This window comes from Electrona antarctica, assembly GCF_951216825.1.
Source record: "Electrona antarctica genome assembly, chromosome: 20".
NCBI classification, from domain to species: domain Eukaryota; kingdom Metazoa; phylum Chordata; class Actinopteri; order Myctophiformes; family Myctophidae; genus Electrona; species Electrona antarctica.
The window spans coordinates 17,456,085-17,477,906 of record NC_136801.1 but is presented as its reverse complement, the minus strand read 5'-3'; the positions used below and the strand labels follow the sequence as shown (position 1 = coordinate 17,477,906).

The 21,822-nt window shown below is 45.7% G+C and overlaps 1 protein-coding gene across 2 annotated transcripts in view; it reads left to right on the top strand.

Annotated features, from left to right (window-relative positions):
* The window catches only part of LOC306913465 (partitioning defective 3 homolog), a gene marked incomplete at its 3' end in the record, with an annotated part of 531,789 nt that overhangs the window by 295,253 nt on the left and 214,714 nt on the right, over positions 1-21,822 (top strand). For both annotated transcript variants that reach the window (XM_079490132.1, XM_079490131.1), the window contains exons 13-14: positions 18,051-18,239; positions 19,304-19,474. In XM_079490132.1, coding sequence (XP_079346258.1) covers positions 18,051-18,239; positions 19,304-19,474 — 360 coding nt within the window. The remainder of the gene's footprint in view (positions 1-18,050; positions 18,240-19,303; positions 19,475-21,822) is intronic.

The following is a 21,822-nucleotide window of genomic DNA, read 5'->3' as shown; positions in this document are numbered from 1 at the left end:
TTCATATTGTAAATATATGAACCTTGGCTAAAATCTTGTTTTGAATCCACGTGGGTTCTTGTTTACTTGGTTAGACTAGAGCTCTGGACGGAATCATAACAATGGCAGCTTGGTTACAACCGAAACAGACTTCCTCTTCCTCTTCAAAATAAGCGCCACTTGTAATGATTAGTCAACAATCAACACTAGTTTCTAAGTATACTTACAGGTAATAGATAAACATTTGTACATGACACCAGATATAGTTGGTATCCAGTTGGTACTGGTGGCAGTGCACAAGAGTGCTTCATTTCCTTTGATCTGCCGCACATATTTATTTTGATCACGCATGCAGACTTGTGCACTCCTTCATATTAATTTGTTTTGCATGGCAACAAGCTGTCAATAAACAGGGTTTATCGCCAATGGCTTCCCACAACTCCGAACCAAGCCACCAGAACCTGCACGGTGAAGCCGGCGTGACGAGATTTTATTATAACTTGACTGCATGACCGTGAAATAGTTTGAAAGTCGCCCGATGTAAGGCTGCCGCTATAGGGGCGAATAGTTTAAAAACCCCTGCGCCTATCTCAAGTCTGCTCATCTCACCTCTATTCTCCTCTGGTTTTGACGGTCCATTCACTGCACTGTCTCCACGGACACGCAGTCTGTTAATACCTGATCCAGGCAACAGGGGGATGGATGGTGGGGACACTCTGTTTAGGGACTTTAAGCAACGACGGTTTTCAGGACGGCTCCGCTAGGTGGAAGTATGGCGGCTATGACGCCCTCGCCGTAGCTGTCAAAATCATTAAGAAAACAGACGGCAACATTGGTTCCCATGGCGACACGTCTATGCAGCGTGTGTCAAACATAAACACTTTTTTTTAAACACCCTGTCGCATGTCGACAGCTATAATTTCAATAAACATGGTTATGACATAGCGTTGTAGACACTATGTGTAAGTGTACTGTAGGTTCTTCCGTAGTAGAAAGGGCTGCGACGGCAAGCAGGTTTACTGTATGTATCGAGCACTGATCCATTTCCGGTTACCGGAGCCGACTGCAGTAGCCGTCGTTGCTTAAAGTCCCTAATACCTGATCCAGGGAACAGGGGGATGGATGGTGGGGACAGGCCGTCAGGACAAACATTATTATCCCTCCACGACCCTCCCCTAGTCCCTAATACCTGATCCAGGGAACAGGGGGATGGATGGTGGGGACAGGCCGTCAGGACAAACATTATTATCCCTCCACGACCCTCCCCTAGTCCCTAATACCTGATCCAGGGAACAGGGGGATGGATGGTGGGGACAGGCCGTCAGGACAAACATTATTATCCTCCGCGACCCTCCCCTAGTCCCTAATACCTGATCCAGGGAACAGGGGGATGGATGGTGGGGACAGGCCGTCAGGACAAACATTATTATCCTCCGCGACCCTCCCCTACCCCGCCGTCAGGTGCAGGATAAGGGCAGAGAGGTTCAGAATCACATTAACACAGAGCTTTTCTCCAGGGTCAACCTCCCACTATCTGATAGACCCAGCACACACACCACGACACCACATACACACTGATGGACCAGAGCACGCACGCACGCACGCACGCACGCACGCACGCACGCACGCACGCACGCACGCACGCACGATCTGATAGACCCAGCACACACACCACGACACCACATACACACTGATGGACCAGACAATGCACGCACGCACGCACGCACGCACGCACGCACGCACGCACGCACGCACGCACGCACGCACGCACACACACACGCACACACACAAACACGCGCCAGGGAGGAGGGCTTGTACAGTAGGCATACAGTACAGTACTACAGCACGAGTACAGTACAGCCCTATTCACTTCAGAATGGTCAGATTTTTTGACGAGCTTGTAGATCTGAGATTTTTGGTGAACATGTATGCCAGGCTGCCAGGCTGCCGTTTTCAAATAATTGCAGTGGATTAAAAAGTACAATATTTGCCTCTGAGATGTAGTGGAGTAGAAGTAAAATTATTGAAAATTGGTAATCCTCCAGTAAAGTAAAAAATGTGTACTTATGTACTTTTTTACACCACGGTAGTAATGCACGCACGCACGCACGCACACACGCACGCACGCACGCACGCACGCACGCACGCACGCACGCACGCCGGACAGACAGACACACAGTTGATACTTCTGTGCGTTCCCTCCCAGTTATCCCAGGGTGACTTTGGCTGTCGGACGACAGATGGTGAGGCTACTGCCCCCGCCCAGCCTCCATTCAGCGTCTCTTGACAGTGGGCACACGGCCTCCTTACAGCACGTCTAGAACCAATAGAACTCACACTTGCACTGGGGGGTCGACCCCACCATAAAGAGCTGTTTAAAACCCATTAACACATTGATTGCCAGGTAATCATTCATTAATTCCTCCTCCAGTGTTTTTCAGCGTTTTTACCTCATTGTGTCGACCCATGGGACCCATAATGTGTCCCGGATGTAAACGAAGGCTGTCTGGAGAGGCGGACGATAATTTTTTCTTTCACCGGAAAATGCATTTTGTAAACGCGATCATCTGTTCTTTAGCCATTGAATACAGCTTGTTTTGACCATAAAACGCAATCTGGGAATAGAATCCAAGACAAATGTATTTTTCTAAATCTGATAACGTGGAGGCGGATGGAGTAAAACATTTCCACTTTCTGTTCATTCCCAGTTGTATCCGTCTCCTAAAAACCAAGCATTATTCATGCGTTGGCAAAGAGCGCCCTCTAGCGTAATCACTGAAAACACACCATTGACATTGACATTAATTACGATTCTGTCGCTATCGGGACATAACTCGGACGCCAGACTTCGCAACATTCAGCACGGGGACTCGCTCGCCTAAGCTCGCTCACCGGTGCCTCCTGTGGCTAAATTCTGCCTGCGATGACCTTTTGCACATTATGACTTTTGGGGGTGAGATAGTGTTGAACTTTAAGGAATGCGCTATGCCTCCCAGTTCCACTCACATTTAACACGCTTAACAACCAAATGCAAAAGTTGGCGGAAGAGGAGGGATTGAGAGACTATAGTCTGTCAGAGCTGTCACGACATCTGCCAATTACCCCACGGGCACCGGAGGTCAGCCAAATCTGAGTGGGAAACTGGCACCTGTCAACAGCACAATAAAGATGACATTTGCAGTATAGGCGATACGTTTATCCATAGTGACATGCAGTAAATGAGCAGGCACAATGGCATCTGCGCTTTGCTTAAGGGCACACTGGCTGTAGACGGACACATTGGCTGTGGCGGGGTTCAAAGCAGTGACCTTTCTGCTGGTAGGAAAGGGCCTCTTTTGTTGCTGTAGCTGTCTGGCTGCTGTGAGAGCTGAGGGTGCATCGGTTCCAGCTGAGAGATCCACAGGGATGTCGTCTCTGTCGGGTGGAAACCTCATACGTCCAAAGCTGTTACTTTGCAGGATTCACATTCGAAATGATAAGAAATAGCAGATCTGCGAGCTTGTAGATCTGCTGCCTTTGACACTTTTGTATGACGGCGCTATATGATCAAGTATATAAGGCTTTAATTTACTGCCCGCCAGCGACAATACGTCAGGACTGTGAGGTGGAGGTGTGGAGTGTTGTCATGTGAGGGTGGATCCTCTGTGCTCTCCTGGCGTGACAGCATTAGAAAAACACATCACCAAGAGGCGGCCATCTTAATAATCCACCTGTCTTCCTCTCCGTCTCACTCTCTCTCTAACTAACTTATGTGGCTGCATGTCATGGAGTTGACACTGCAAGCTTAATATTTCATTACTTCTCTTTGCAACATTAGCATTTCGCTGTGAAACCCCCCCCCCCCACCCCCTCTCTCTCTCGCTCTCACTCGCTCTCTCGCTCTCTCTCTTCTCTCTCCATCACACATACAATTCCTAACTGGGGGCTTCCGCGGATCTCAATAATCCATACACGTGTGTTCATGAAAATCATATCGGATGGGGTGGGGCTCTGACAAGTGACAGTTATTGCAAATAAAGCATGGCAGAAAAGCGCGGTAGGTAATTGCCTTGACTGTCATACACTGTGGAGGGGTGAATAAATCTGTGTGCGCGACGCACGTGCATGGGGCAAGAGTATGTTTTTGCACACGCTGGCGCGCTCAAGCACGCCCACGCCACACACGTACTATACGAGCACAAGCGCACGTGGCATCATTCATGTCACTTCCCTCGACCACGCTGTATTGTTTTAAACTGTAAATGTGAGTGACATGGCCAAGCAATGACATCACACGCACACACGCAAAGGTTGGTCACAATTATGATAGGCCTAATTGCAATTATTTGAGATAACCGCAAAGCGATTATGAGCTTATTTTTGAGCTTATTTTTTAGCTTATTTTTTTATCCCACGATTTTTTAACCCATTTTTCACCTGGTGCCAATTGCCTAAAATAGAGGGAGAGTAGCGCTACTCTCCCTCTGCCAACCTGGGGAGAGCCCCGCACTGAGCTCATGCTTCCTTCAATGCATGAGGAGTGAGCACGCCGCTTCTCATCTGATAAGGGTGGAGTTTCCCCGGTAGGGCGTAGCGCGTGGAAGAAACACGTTTTTCCAACCAGTTCCTTTCCATCCGGCGGGTGGGAGGCAGTATAGAGACCAGGATTACTACATGTTTGAGATCATGCAAACTCTACACATACAGAAAGGCCCTTTAGCCAACCCCACCTAGCGTATTGCTGCTGATGACGCAGATGAGAGACCACGCCCACAGTGCCCACAACGTCCCCAGCGGGAATCAAACCCGGGACCTAGCTGTGAGGCGACAGCGCTACCGACTGCGCCACCACGCCCCCACATTTGCTATGTTTTAATTTGAATACTGAAAAGTAACAGTTTTGGACATATGAGGTTCCCCTCCGACAGAGACGATATGCTGGGCTACAGGTTTAACCCATTTAGGCCTGACGTCGAAATAAATAAAAGACGCTCGCTCTGAAAGAATATATACCTATTCAAAGATTTGTGCCGCATTTTTACGATTTTTCAAAAAATAGCAGACCTACAAGTTCATAGCGCGCCACTCGGTGGCGCGCTATGAGCTGATCTGCTATTTTTCAATAGCTAAAGTATAACAGAATGCTTGAAACACCAAAAGGGGTTCCCGCCCAACATGGGTTAATAGATGTCACAGGGAGTTATTGTTTAAGAGATGTCACAGGGAGTTATTGTTTTGGCCATTCATAACTCTCAGATCTGATCTCAACTCAAACCGCTGGCTCGTGAATGATTGTGTTGCGTTTGCCAATGTATCCAAGAATAGCAACCTTTTTTCTTTTAATATACAAGCGGTTTCCAAAAAAACCCTCTCTTGATAAGTGGATGTGTGCGTCACTGGGCAAGTAGAAGTGGGTTTTTTTTTATCTATAATGAATGAAGACTTTATATAAAATTGTCCCTGAGGAAGCTTTTAACCTCAGAATAGAGGACAATAATATATTAGATGTACAAATTAAATTGGTCATAATTGGATGGGCAAAATGTGTCTAGTGCGTGCGTGCGTGTGTGCGTGCGTGCGTGCGTGCGTGCGTGCGTGCGTGCCTGCCTGCCTGCGTGCCTGCCTGCCTGCCTGCCTGCCTGCCTGCCTGCCTGCGTGCGTGCGTGCGTGCGTGCCTGCGTGCCTGCGTGCGCGTGCGTGCGTGGCGTGCGTGCGTACGTGCGTGCGTCTCCAAAATGATGACAGAATAAGCATCCACTCAGCGCTGTGTTCTGGGAACAGCCAGGGCCGAGGCAGAGAATGAACGAACGCCGTAACATTTTCATCAGACAGGAACAAGTGCTGGCGGCCTAGAATGAGTTTGTCAGACCGGGCTGACAGGCCTCGCTGCACCAATTCTGCTGCGCAGTCCTGCATTCAAACTTCACTTCAGGGAGAAAAGGGAGCGAAAAAGAAATAAAGAAAAAAAAAAAGGCAATTTGTTGTTCTGAGCCGAGCCTGGGCGCATGCACGTATCCCCGGGCAGGTTTGTGTGCATGGTACACTGCTCTGGCTAAGGCGAGCATGCAGGTTTGTGTGCATGGTACACTGTTCCGGTTAGGGCGAGCATGCAGGTTTGTGTGCATGGTATTCTGGTACGGTTAGGGCGAGCATGCAGGTTTGTGTGCATGGTATTCTGGTACGGTTAGGGCAAGCATGCAGGTTTGTGTGCATAGTATTCTGGTACGGTTAGGGCAAGCATGCAGGTTTGTGTGCATGGTATTCTGGTACGGTTAGGGCAAGCATGCAGGTTTGTGTACATGGTATTCTGGTACGGTTAGGGCAAGCATGCAGGTTTGTGTGCATGGTATTCTGGTACGGTTAGGGCAAGCATGCAGGTTTGTGTACATGGTATTCTGGTACGGTTAGGGCGAGCATGCAGGTTTGTGTACATGGTATTCTGGTACGGTTAGGGCGAGCATGCAGGTTTGTGTGCATGGTATTCTGGTACGGTTAGGGGGACCATGCGAATCAGTTTGCTGCTGGTCGTGCAAAACAAGCTGGAATGGACTTTTGTCACAGCTTGGGAAGCATCGGTCTCCACTCCAGCGTTTGTATTTGTGACCAGGTCTAGCAAAATGGTCCTGGTTTGTGATTTTCGTTTTTTTCATATTAACACAGTTTGAATGTTGAAGAAGGTTTTCATTCCAACAGATTATTGATTTGGGAAAATTAAATACATTTATAAGTCAAAGTAGGCTTGTTTTGTGAATGTTGTGAATGTTGTGAACATTCAAAGGGGTTTTTCTCAGCTTTGGGTAAAACGGCACAATCATTTAAAAAAAACTGAAAAATTACTCTGGTCGAGATGAAGGCCTATTTGCCAGACCCGGTCACATTTGTGGTTGCCTCATGCGTTCAGGTGACGAACCATGCAAAATTATAACACTATGTAATCAATGTAACTGTAAAATCGACAGTGTTCATTGAACTCAGTGGTTCCCAAACTTGGGGGTATCGCTGGGCGAGGCGCTGTGAGCTTGAAGTTTGGCTATTTTCACAGTATTTATCTGTGGAACCGAGTCAAACTAAATGTAATGTCTACAATGCCAAGTGCTTGTCAGGTTGGTGGTGGTGGTGCCCCATGTTCAAAGATGATTATGTTAGGGGTTGCAGCCTAAAAAGTGTAAAAATGGAACCAAATGGATCCGTATGGGTCCTATTGGCCAAACACGTTATCGTTGATTTCCAAGCCCTTAAACAGCACCAGTCCACCTGTACAATCACCTACAGCCTCAGGGAAATCTCTTCAGTGACCTGCTGCACAGTGGGGGCCACCCCCTCCCCCAGCACCACCCGCCTATCGTGTTTAGCCAGCCTGACCAGACCCTTACTTTGCCTCCCATGCAGTCACAGTCCATTATGGGCACAAGTCCTTTGTTAATTAACATTGTGACGGTGTGAATGTCCCATTTATTACGCTCTATTGTCCTCTCAAGGGGAGGTTGGCTGCATGGTGCTGTGAATAGACGAGACGAGGCTGGGTGGAGGACAGCGGAGGAAATGAGCCAGGCTCATCAGTCTGGCAAACAGAGTCCCCAGCATGCTAAATGAGACTTCTTTGTTTAGTTACCGCCTCGCTTAACCCATTCAGGCCTGACGTCGAAATTAAAAAAAAAAAAGTTTTCTAAATCATGACAATTTTCGGAAAGATTTGAGGCACATTTTAACGATTTTTCAAAAATAGCAGACCTACAAGTTCATAGCGCGCCACTCGGTGGCGCGCTATGAGCTTGTAGATCTGCTATTTTTCAATAGCTAAATTATAACAATGTTTAAAACACCAAAAGGGGTTCCCGCCCCAAAATGGGTTAATGGTTAATGTGGTTAAACGCTAACGTGACATGGATGCGTTCCAGGTCTCAATGGGTTAACGTGACACCTGCTATCGAGTATGGTAAGTGTGTGTGTGCGATCTGAAATGGGGAGAGGACTGAGAGAGAGGCAGAGGGAGAGTTAGAAAGAGATGGATAGAGAGAGATTGAGAGAGAGGAGGGAGGGCAAATGAATCACAACCATTTTTATTCACATGCACACCTCAGAGCTCTCCGCACATCGGTGCGGAAAACAATTAACACCACTAGAAAACTTCTTTCCCTGCTTGCCCAAAAATTGTTGGGACATAAAAGGTCATTGGAAGCAAATTTAAAAAGGGAGCTAAAAGAAACCAGCCAGGGGTGTAATTGCGAATGCGCCACTAATACTATACGCGATAAGTATTGAAACACACAGTTTTTCCTTTGGCGCAATTTCCCACTCACGATGGCTTCTTGACAAAGGGAGTGAATATTAAACACCTCTGAGCTTCAAAAACAAAACGTCTCTTGCTGTGAGATTCTGGGAGGGAGGTGCAGGGGTAGAGGTAGTAGCTCAGTGTCTCCACATCGTCAGATGGTGGTCATCCATCAAAGAAGGATAAGAACATGTTGGACCAACAACCAGCTACTATACTGTAGATCTGTAGATCTGGACTCAACCCAGAAAACTGACTGTTAATCTTTGCGTGTATTGTCTAATTAGAATCCTTGGCTCATTAGGAGAATAGGCTCTCAACCTGTGTAGGTGAGAGCCTGGGTAGTGTGTACACTAGTCTCTCAACCTGTGTAGGTGAGAGCCTGGGTAGTGTGTACACTAGTCTCTCAACCTGTGTAGGTGAGAGCCTGGGTAGTGTGTACACTAGTCTCTCAACCTGTGTAGGTGAGAGCCTGGGTAGTGTGTACACTAGTCTCTCAACCTGTGTAGGTGAGAGCCTGGGTAGTGTGTACACTAGTCTCTCAACCTGTGTAGGTGAGAGCCTGGGTAGTGTGTACACTAGTCTCTCAACCTGTGTAGGTGAGTGGGTAGTGTGTACACTAGTATCGGTGGTTCTCAAAACTGTTCATGTCAAGGACCCCCAAAGTGGTATTTATTTGGCCGTGAAAATGTTTTGTGCCATGAAGAGAAGCTTTGCGTTAAATTATTCAAAAAATTCCAAACATTTGAGCTTGTACATCTGCTATTTTTGAATCGCATATGCTGTATTAACACATTTTGCTGGGGGTCCCCTGGACACCCCCCAAGGACCCCAGGGTGTCTCCGGACCCCACTATGAGAACCACTGATCACGCTATACAATGGCTACCATCTTTGAACACAGAATATGATGACCTGCCCACAGTGGACACACGCAATGGAGTTGGCTTGTTAGTAGTGAATGTGCGTCTACGCACATGGGGAACACATGCAATAATGGAAACGTGAACCTTTAAGTGCGTTAAGCACTGTGGACATCTATATTGAATGGAGTATCAGCAACACATAATATGTAGCCACACATCATGAAGCAAAACAGCATGGTTTTCTACACTTCAGCCCACAGTGTTTCAGAGACAGACCCTGAAAGCCCCCCCTCGGGTGAGAAAGCGAGTCACCATAAGTAGTCTTAAACTACCGTTTATCAGCATAGCATGATACCGAGCGCCACCCCCCTCCCACCACCCCACCCATTCCCCGTGTCGAACCGCGAGCATAATTATAGTAACAGCTGCTGGGAACGGCATAAACAAAAACAGGTGGCATCATCTCTGAGACTAGCGCTCAGAAATCATCTAGCAGGTCTTGTGCGCCAATGTGCTCTGTGGCATTATGGCTTGTTTTCAAACAAGGTTCTTTACTTTGATTGTAGTAAAAAAAACAATGGTATGAAAGTCAATTTAATCGTGGGAGAAACACATCGGCCCTGGGTGTTAGCAAACGTGTCGATGAAAGAGGTAAAGTTGTGAACAGAAAACAGGGAGAGCAGAGCACAGGGGGAAACAGACCAATGTTTTTTCGGAGAAGAGATTTAATGCTGAAAGCCAAAAAGGAGGGGACCGAGGATAGACCCCTGCGGGACCATGTTCAACATGGTATATTCTATAATAGGGTTTAAGAAGTGGTTAAAGCTGTGGAGCCCTGCCATGCTATGCTATGGGCAGCACTGCAATTTCTGCAGGGCATCATACTAGTCTCAACCCTGCACACTACTTCCTCCAAATGGATTTCTGTGATATGCATGGCTTCTCCTTGTATTCCAAGGGCGTTTTCAAGGAACTACACGAGCGGAACGGTCGGTCAGCTATTTCTACACACACCGGAGCAATCGCACGATTTATGTTTAATTATGTTTCAACAGATGGCCTCTTAATATAAGTTAGATCACCAGAGGAAAAGTCTGGGTATTCATTGTTATAGAAGGTGTGGATTCAGGCACAAAGGTGAGCGCCACAAATTATCAGCTCTGGGCGTAGAGCAATGACTCATCTCACAAAAAAGGTGCTTGCCAAGTTTTTACTTGAATTGTCTGGCCTCCGAGACGAGGAAGAATTTTTGTGTTTTCCACTTTGTTAGCTAAAAAGTTGCGACACGTTACCTCATCCTCACATAAAGGCCATTACTCCGGGAGACATCTAATTATCTAAACACCAGCCGTGTCATTTTGTTGGCATGCGCGGCACACGCATTACTCTCCTCGAAGACTAGAGCTGTTTGTCACCAGCTCAAAAATATCACCCAAAAAGTTCTAATAATTGTGATGTAAAGTCAGAGCGCTGCTGTTAAATCACCTCCCAGGCAAACCTTATTATATAGAGTGAGCCTCCTTTGTTGTTTCAAAAGCCAATTAAAAAATGTCTCCTAAATCCTAAAAGTTTTCTGAAAAACCTATGTTTCTATGTCAAGGACCCTCAAAATTATATATTCCCCATCTCGTGGGGACCCCATCTCAAAATATTTTGTACCATGGACCCCCATAAGCAAAGATTTGAGTTAAAAATGTTCGCTTTAAAAATATACATTTTCAAAACTTTTTGACGCGCTATGAGCTTGTATACGTGCTATTTTTGAATAGCTAAAATCTAAAATGGCAGATGCTTTCCAGGTTTGAATTGGTGAAGGTGTCGGAGTCCATGTGAAACCCAGGGATGGTTTCTGAACGGTAAAGGCCACCTGAAAGCTCGATAGGTTTTCCTTTTTTTGCAGCTGGGGCTCTGACTCCATAGATTCAAATGTTGTGTAAAAGCTACAAAACAAGAGAACATAGAGAGTATCAATTCATTTCTCTCTCTGTACCGGCTCGGTAAATGGATCTGTTCATCTCTTCCAGCTTTAATCCTATAGAGGGTATGCGCGTGACATCATCATCAAACCAGGAAGTTATGCAGGAACACATACTGAGTGGCAAAAAATGGCCTTGACAGCCCATACATCCACACAGAAAAGTCATATCTGATTGCATTAAACAACATTAAACAATGTTAAACTCACTTTGCCTGTTGCTTTGCCACTCGATTTGCCACTCGATGTGCCATTCACTTTAAGCATGCGCATACTCTCTATAGACAAGTCCTAAAACACCAAGCGCACCGTGCCGCAAGGCGCCGCTGACGAGTTGCAAATTCCGTGGTACGAGCCAGGTAAGTGACTAAGCACTAAGAGATGCTATCTACAGGGCATAATTGCCAGCCGTTTTCAGAGGAAAGCACCTCCCGAGTTGCACTGCCAAACACTTGGAATTGCAAAACAATGGTGCACTTGTTTTTGGGGGTGGAAAGCAAAACCGAAATGGGACTAATATAAATAGGATTGCTGCAACTGCAACCATCTCAAATGGGGCGACTCTGATTTGTGGCAATTACAGTTCAACAGGGGGGTTGCAATATTAGTTGGCTGGCTGTGGAGGGACGGGGAAAACATGGTGGCCGTGATTCTGATCCAGACAACTGGGGCCGCCGCTTATGAAACGGGCCATTAGCCCGCTGTAATTGTCAGTGATGCTGTCACGCGCATTTGTCTCCTGCCATCCACGGCTCCCGATTCGCCGCGGAGCAGCATAAATTCGGCTGTCACCATCCATCAGAGGCTGGAATTAATTGTGCAATTAAGATTCTCATTGCTTGGCAGATATAGCTGCTAATGGATGGGCGACAAGTGAGATATGATCATAAAGAGGGGATTTTAATGTACTGTTTAATTGCTCTTATGTGGTCCACGGTGTTGGAACGGGCGGCTCCCGCAAGTCCATTTGTTCTCCGCGCCGCGGTCCTCAAAGAAACCAAGGCACAGAAATACTGCCGAGGGCATGCAGGTCATGGAAGTCTGTAATGACATTCATGGACATTGGTAATATGCCACTCGAGGTGCAATGCCATGTCAGGCACATCCTGTACTCAGAAGCCACTAACAATGGTGCACAGTAAAGTCCTCGGTGTTCATGGACCTAAATGCTACTTCTATCACTAGGCAAAGGCTTGATTAGCCATTGGGTTATTTTTACAGTAGGTTCATTATTATTTGAGTATGTGGGTGTGCATGCATAGTGCATGCGTGTGCCGTGCGTGCGTGTGCTATTTGTGTAGAGGGGCGGATCAAACTAGCGTTGAAAAAGGACGCCAGCTCCCTATTGGTTCACCAAACTATGTGCCCGCCTCACCACATCATCGCAGTGGCATCTTTAGAGCTGCTATAAGCAATAATATGTCAACATATTTGAATGACCTTTTTTTTTTTTTCATATTCAGACAGCCAGCAATCCAGCAATGGGTAGAACGCTCCCAAAAAATGTAGTCTCTGTGACACATCTAGGGCCGCAATCTGCATTCAAAGATTTTCCTAGAAGCTTTGTCATTTGCCTGTCTGCTTCCTGATTGGTAATAAGGGAAAATCTGCAAAAAAAAATGCTTACCACTAGCTTTCTTCACAAATGTGTTCATAAAGGTGTCTACTATAATATATAAATTTGTTCCTAGTGGTAAGCATTTTTTTGCAGATTTGCCACACATTTCTCAAAGTTTCTCTAACTATGGTTAGTCATTGCAACCGGGTTTTTTTCAGCCAATGACAAAGCTTCTAGGAACATCTTTGAATGCAGATTGCGGCCCCTAGATGTGTCACAGAGACTACATTTTTTGGGGAGCGTTCTACCTGACCTTTTTTTTTTTTTTTGCTATACTTAGTTGCACAAGCTCACAACACAAAACTATTTTGGATGCACGATACGGTGCACAACCAAGTGTAAATCTGCCGTTATGGGGGCCACATGGGACCATTCCTCATTCCTCCACCGCTGTCGCTGCCTGCCGCCCGGCCGAGGAGGGTGACACAAAAACATGTTGTGAGGCCTTCAGCCTGTCTTGAGCTGAGCATGTGTGACACAGTCAAGTCTCTCTCTCTCTTCATGTCACCCACTACCTCAGATGAGTCAGGAGGGGCTTGAGATTTGGAATGGGATAGCCGTATGTATACAAATCAGTAGGAATCACACTGTAATTTAATTCTCTAATACAGATTCTATATTCAAGGTCAATGTATGGTAGGATAGGTGATTTTCTTTGGTTAAAATTAGCGTTACATAGCTCTATATTCTGACAGTACTCATTGCTATAGTAGAGTGTTTGTTCAGTAACGGCCTGGGTCTCACTGTCTATCCAGCTCTTTAACATTTACCCACGTGTCCACACGTCTTCATAATTACACCCGTAGGAGGCCCAGGACGTGTGGACACGTTTATGCCCTTTTTAATGATATAAAACGCGATCGATAAAATATTTTTTTTGACAGCGGCCGTTGCTAGGCAACGCCTTACTTGTCCGTACCGGAGCTGTTTTGCTCACTTCCTGGTTTATGCCCAACAATCTTCCTTATTTACTCTGAATCTAAGGGGTTGTCGGTGGTTTTGATCAGAATGGCGATGTCCTAATTCCTGACTTCATCATGCATCTTGTTTAGATTAACGCTTCTAAAGAGAGATCAGACTTATTAGCGCAAGGTAGTAATGTAAGATTTCACCTCCCGGTTTTTGGGGGGAAATGGAAGGCGGGGCTTTTCAGAGTAAAATCTGCCTCATCTACTTGGCACTCTAGCGCCTTTTATTCTGAAAAAGTGTTGGTATAACACTTTCTATGAAGCCCACATTTATAATGCATTATGAGGGCATTCATAGTGCATTATAAATGCATTCATAATGCTTCATAACTAAACTGTATGAAAAATGTATGTTCATGTCAGGATACCAATTTTATCCAATCAGGATAGAGAACTCAGACAGGATGCAGATTGAACAAGTGCAATTGGAAGTGATGGCACAAAGAAATGAGTAAAAGTGGAACACTATAAAAATGAAGCTGATAAATGGGTACTCTGATAAATGGGTACTCTGAAATCTTGTCACCTACCTGTTTATCAAAGAGCTGGAGAGATGGGAAGACTCCTGTAACTCACTTAGCCTATATACCTTTATGATATTCTTATATTTACACTTTGAAATTGCACTATAAATAAAGTGTCAAAACATTTCCCCCATAAAATGGGGTTGTGGTATAAAACTTTTTTTTTTTTGAGAACCCAAACAGTAGGTTAAAGGGGAAAACCACCCATTTTCAATATTTTGCTATGTCAATAATATACCTTAGAGCTGTAAAAAAGTCCCCCATTCTGTGTTTCCTAGAACTGTAATTATGAAAGAAATCATTAACATGGTGAAACACATCTTGATGACATCATCAAGATGTGTTTCACCATGTTAATGATTTTTGTCAGACCTCTAGTTCTAGGAAACACAGAATGGGGGGACTTTTTTATTATTTCCACACAACAGCTTTGAGGTATATTAATGACATAGTAAAATGTTGAAAATTAGTGGTATGCCCCTTTAACTACTTGACATTAGAGAGATGTATAGACACAGAGACTGACAGTCATGCAGAAATAGAAGACAATGTTGGCTAATTATTATCTGTAATCATGTCATTGGTAATCAGGTATAATCATGTATTTGAACTATTTTTCCTTTTTTATTATGCAATTGTGTAAATTGTAATTCTATATAATCATATATAGGCAAACTTTGTTGCCTATAATTATTATTTGCAAATCATGCCTCACTAAACTTATAATTGTATATATAGGTAGAGGCCTCGTCCTTCTTGCTTCTTGCATCCTCTTGGCACTTTCTGATCACAGATCGCCTACAGTAGGACGAGATCGGACGAGATAAGGGTTTATAATGTTTAATAACAAAGCGTTGGTGATGTCATCGATCATTTTCCATCCTCGGGTCCTGGGCTAGCGCCAAAACACTTTTTGTATTGGAATTGAGCTCAAATTGAGGTGATCATATCCATGTTTTTGGAGGTCAATAAAAATCATTGCAACCTCGCGGGACTGTTTCAGCGGTTGTGAGAACGAATGTATCTAAACATGTGCCCCGGAAGTGATTCTGTGACACCGGAAGTAATCCAAATCAGCTGGAATCGGCTTCAAAGTAAGGGCTTACAGCCGTAAATGTGTGGCGTTCTGCGACAGACGACTAGATGGGGCTGTGGTGCAGAAATGGACACGTGTGTGTGTGTGTGTGTGTGCGTGTGTTCAATGGACACTAACTATAAAAAAAAAAAACCTAAAGCACAGACAAAGGCTCTGTGTCTATCAACGTTCGGGGGATCGATTGTAGTGGAGATAAATATTCTGTGACTACATAAAAGGTAACGAGAATCACTGGCAGTGAGTGTATTTACTCTGGCAGTGAATGAGTTTAACGGCTAATGGATAATAGACACATATCAACACACACACACACACACACACACACACACACACACACACACACACACACACACAAACACACCCACCAGGTGGGCCAGGTGTGCCCTTCACAGCTGTATGCTTGGAGAAAGAAGCTGCGGGATAGTAGGGGAACGCAGGAGGGAGCGTGAGCTGAGGAGTTATTAGGACGCAGCGGTGCGTTCAGTTGGAGGAGCTTTTCAACACCTTCTGACTGAGCCCCTATTCTACCCTGCCCTCGATCCCCCTCTCCCTCTCTCCCTCTCTCTCTCTCTCTCTCTCTCTCTCTCTCTCTCTCTCTCTCTCTCTCTCTCTCTCTCTGTGGTTCTACACAGAGAGAGAGTATTAATTCAGTACATACAGTATTATACTAAACCAATCAAAACCGTGTTTCATCACTCAAAAGTAGTGAAAATAGCAGATGTACAAGCTCACAATGTGATGTCGCATAGTGAGGCGTTTTATGTTTTTGAATGTTTTTGAGTGGTGCTAGCCACTCCTGTAGACAGCTATGTGTGTCCCTGGCTGCGTCTGTCTGTCTGTCTGTCTGTCTGTCTGTCTGTCTGTCTGTCTGTCTGTCTGTCTGTCAGAGTACGGAAATAGCGTTTGTTGAACACCAAGTGTCACTGTTGGGCAGCCGCACGCACGCACAGAGGCCAGGGAGGAGGGATTGTACTAGCCTGGATAATAAGCCAAAAAATTGCCTGCCGGCGGATTACGGTCTGGAGAGGCTCAATTGTACTCCCATTTCCTACACCAGAGAACTGGTGTGGCCAATCGGGACACGGTATGCAATATGGGCGGGCTTTGGTACAGTGACGTTCAATGCTTGAGACCTTTGACTGACAGTAGCTCTGACCAATTGCGTCAAAGAGAAAATGTTTGAACCCGCCCCCCGGGAAACAAGATCCATACACAGCATCTCCAGACTCAAATACCACACGACAGTGTGATTTGAGTCTGGCTTATTAGGCAGGCTAGGATTGTACAGTGCAGTACTACAGCATGAGTACAGCACCACTCAATTCAGACTGGTCTGATTTTTTTTATAATAATAATATATGGGTTTTTTTTTATATACAAAGGTTTCTGCCTGGCGTCAACACTATCCATGAAACACTATCATTGTCTTGTAGGGAATGACTCAGAAACAATAAGTGGACACGATCAAAGCAATTATTTTTCTGTTGTTTGCAGCCTTATTTACTCCAGCTTTCTTTGGCTGGTGCTCAGGCAGCTCGCTTCCCACCCAAAACTATTCACTGCACAATCATTTGAAAATGTTTTCAAATCTATACCAGGTTTTTCCCAATCTAACGCAGTACTGCAATGGATAGGAGGAGGAGGGGGGGGGGGGGGGGGGGGGGTTGGTTTGGGGGGGGGGCATACCTGCCAATACTTGATGCCAGCAGTTCCTCTCCACATCATTAGCTTTCCTTCACACATTTCTTACTCCCACTGTATGGTTGGAAAAGTAATGCACAAAGAGTTCATTTATTTATATATATATTGTACGTGTGTGTGTGTGTGTGTGTGTTTATACAGGTACACACACACACACACACACACACACACACACACACACACACACACACACACACACACACACACACACACACACACACACACAGTCATCAGGTGGGGAGATTGGAACACCAAAGCTCGTTTGACAGACCGCTTTATCAAGTGTTTCGGTGGGTATGGGGATATTAAATGGCAGTCCCTCACCTAGCTTTCCTGGCAGCTCAGTTGAAACCGTTGGCATGCGGTGCGTTCAGCAAGCAGCCGTGTTGTACAACAAGGACAAACAAACGGGTCTCTCCACTAGAACTTCCAACGAAGGCGGCATGGCGTTGTCTTTGGCGCAGGCCAAAGAATAGGCCAGGCTCCAGACGTTGTATCTCAAATGATCCTTCAAACGAAGTGTTGTTTCAAAGGGAGGCGGCATTTGTTTTCGAGCGTCAAATTGCTACCTGCCGTTTTCAAAGTTTCCTCCTTTCTTTCTTATTTTTCTCTCTCCCCTCGGCCCACCACCACTCACACACCAAGAGCTCAGCGGTGGCAGGAACGAATTAGAAGCTCTCAGGTAGACAGTATGGCCAATTGACGATGACAGCTTGCCGCCATATGTGACATGGTCGATTTTCTTCTGCCTCTCTTCTCGTTCCTGCCTTACCTTTTATTGTTTTACCTCCCTGCTCGCTGTGTTCCACTTTTTCCGCCATGCTTGTCATGATGTGCTGCCACTGGGTTCATTCTTTTGATCGTTTCAAAAAGAAAAATGTCAAACAAAAGCTGTCCTCACGTTGCAGTGAATGCACTTCTAGCATTGTCACGGACATTGAGTGACACACTGCGTCATGTCCTCCGCATCTTTGATCCATTTTGTACAGTTCTTTGGTCTATTCTAAACTCTCTCTCTCTCTCTCTCTCTCTCTCTCTCTCTCTCTCTCTCTCTCTCTCTCTTCCTGCCACAGCTGCCAGATGAAGATGACCTGGTGCTAACCCCCGATGGTACACGAGAGTTCATGACCTTCGAGATCCCCCTGAACGACTCGGGTTCGGCGGGGCTGGGGGTCAGTGTCAAGGGCAACAGATCCAAGGAGAACCACGCGGACCTGGGCATCTTTGTCAAGTCCATCATCAATGGAGGGGCTGCTTGCAAGGTGAGAAGACACTTCCTTTACCCTTCATTTTTCATATTTTTTTTATTTTAACCCATTCTGGGCGGGAACCCCTTTTGGTGTTTTACCCCCTCAGGCCGGGAACCCCTTTTTGGGTTCTGTACAGTATGTACAGTATTAAAAAATGTAAAGATTTTGATGCTGCTATATAAATATTTGAAGTTTTTCAGAAACCTTAGGTCAGAATTTAGAGGCGTTTTTAGAATCGGCATCAAATGGCAAAGATTGCAGATCGACAAGCTCGACAAGGAGTAGTTTGCCCCAAAAATCTATCAATTTCACACACCAGCATGACGCCTTGAATTCATGGATATTGTGTGTTTTTGTCACATTCCTGACGATAATTGGATGACTTGCGGAATCAAAGATTCTCCTACTGAGTCTCCTATTGGCTTAGAAATGACAATCTCCATGAATTCAAGGCTTCATGGGGTGTGTAATTGATAGAAAATAAGTCATTTTTAACGTGTCATGATTATAAGCCTAATTTGCTATTTGTCTCGTGTTGAAGTCTAGGGCTAAGACAGTGGTTAACCATTATTATTTAATCCATTAAATCAGAGCGCCCAGCGATTTATAGCAGCGGAGCACATTTAGCGACGGACCGGATGTTATCCCGGATGTGGCTGAAGTAGCTAGATGTAGCCAAAACACTCTTGAGGTGATCGAAAACAACGGGACTTATGATTAATTCTATCGCGACTAGCGACGGGACCGCGGTGGGCCGTCTAACACATGATCTTTTCTTAGAATTGGACGGAATGATTTAGATCAAGAGTTATTCACGTTGTAAGCTTTTCCATTTCGTTGGCTAAAATGGGGGAGAACATTTTCGATGACGTCCCACCGGAAAACAACATTGAGTGTTGCTCAACAACACTCCAGCCTGTGGAGCGATGCAATCGGTTTTGATATCAATAATCTCCGTCTTCTTGATCAATCTCCGTCTTGAGCGCTGGGCATTACTAATTGAAAAGGCGGAGAACTTCGTCCTGTGCGCTCAGGGTGTTAAGAAAGTGTCCAAATCCCTCTGTTGTTTTTTACAGGACGGACGCCTTCGTGTCAACGACCAACTTGTCGCCGTCAACGGGGAGTCGTTGCTGGGAAACACCAACCAGGAAGCCATGGAAACGCTGCGGCTGTCCATGTCCGTAGAGGGCAACAAGCGAGGCATGATCCAGCTCATAGTGGCACGGCGGTTCGCCACCGGCAACCAGGTAGCTAACAGCTAACCTTTCATTGGCACCTTACGCCGCACGCCAATGTGTCACGCCGCTGTCACATTGTGAGCTTTGTTTTTCAGCGTGTGGCAGCGGTCACACAACTTAAGTGTGAATCACTTTCAGGGAATCTGGGGAACAGGACCGGTGCTTCAGTAGGCAGGAACTGGGGGTGGCAATGAAGGACCGGGAAGTCTGGCGTAGCATTGTGGAATCCATGATCTCGACCGTGGGTGAAAAATGATGATGAGTACATGCCAAGTATTGCGCATAACACATAGCACATTGACTCAAACCAGGGGCTATGTGTGAACAAGTGGTGGATATTGAGAGGGAAAAGGAGAGGGGGTATTAATACATTCCTTCCCGTTCTTTTGAATGATAAACTGCTGTGCCTCTTCCTTTAGCTCGCCATCGGGCTTTAATCTGTCCTCCATTGGTCAGGGGAGCTTTGAGATAGCTAGAGGGAGACTTTTAGGATGGCGACTGCTGCCGCGCGAAAAATCTTCAAACAGTCCAATTACCTGTGTGAGATTTGTGATACGTCTCACATTTCCAGGCCTACATCCCGTGGCTGTGGGTGATGTTTGATCCACATAAAATATGATATATCATCTCTGTCGGCTGGAAACCTGATATGTCCATAACTGTTAACCCATTTTGGGCGGGAACCCATTTTGGTGTTTTAAACATTATGTTATAATTTAGCTATTGAAAAATAGCAGATCTACAAGCTCATAGCGCGCCACCGAGTGGCGCGCTACGAGCTTGTAGGTCTGCTATTTTTGAAAAATCGTGAAAATGTGCCTCAAATCTTTGAATATATATTATTACATTTTTTAAATTTCGACGTCAGGCCTAAATGGCTTAACATTCAGGATAAAAAAAAGAAAAAAAAGCATCAAATGTAGCAGATGTGCAAGCTCGCAGCTTGCACATCTGCTACATTTGATGGTACATGTGATGCTTTTGTGTGATGCTGTAGTGTGATTAAGTAGAGTGTTAATTCACGGAAAAACACCAAAAAGGCAATATATGGAGATAGGAGGTTTCTCTCCGTCAGCAGCAGCATATGTTTCTTATACCTTGGCGTGATACCATATCTAAGAGGTGCCTCATTGATTTATGATTGACAGCCTTGGCAAATAGCATGGTATATGAGCAGATACAGTAGACAGATAATGGACATGGTGTTTCCTAATCTAGCAATAGCCTGAGAATATCGAAAGCAATATGGAATCCCTGGAATACTGCATGCCAGAGGACCTGATTTATGAAATATCAAAGTTTGATCTCCAATCCTCATCCTGAACTTTTCCTACTATTGATACCCATCTATATAACATTATGGTTATTTGAAGTTGATCTGGCACACACAGTGCTGTCACAGAAATGAGCACTGTAGAGTTATGGTGATATTTTTAATAGATTAATACAATGGTTGAGCGACATGTGGGAATGTGTGTAATGTATCGTCTCTGTCAGGTGGAATCATCATACGTCCAAAACTGTTACTTTTCACGCACGCACGCCCGCCCGCCCGCACGCACGCACGCACGCACGCACGCACGCACACACACACTGTTGTCGATTAAATAATCGTCCAAAGATGAAGGAATGACAAAGTTCTTCAGGGTGAAGTATTGAGAATTTATTAAGAAGATTCAGCAGAGTAACAATATACAGAGAGTGAGGAACAGGCCTCCTTGCCTGTTCCAGCAGCCCCTCCGGACGCAAGCCTCCCCAACCCCATTCTCAAACAGTTCTTATAGTCTTGTTTTAACAGAGATGCTACACTGAATGGTCATATAAGGGTCTGTGCTAAAGATAAGGGCGACACACAAATAGTTACACAAGTACACATTCGCTGACATAGTGATAGTAAGCATGGAGAAGTCCGGTCAGCTGTTAGATTGACAGCTGCAGTTTGAGCACATTGATGAGACTGCTTCAATTTGACTGAATGGAAGGCAGAGAAATACACAATAATGCATAATATTTGGCATGTCTATTTGGCATTCTAAAACAGCCATTACAGCACGCACGCACGCACGCACACACGCACGCACGCACACACGCACGCACACACACACACACACACACACACACACACCCACCCTCTCCCCTGCAGCGAGGGCTTGTGGATCAGGTTTGGTTAGTGTTGCAGCGGCTCTAATTGGAGTGTGTGTCCTGTGGCTAGAGCAGGGAGGAGGACCAGGCCTGAGCCCCATGTCCCCCTGCATGCTCTGCCCTTCACCCCCCCCCCCCCCCCCCCTCCTCTCTACCCATCATCCTTCTCCCCATGCGTGACCTCCGCTCTCACTGTCCTCTACTCCAGGGGTCTT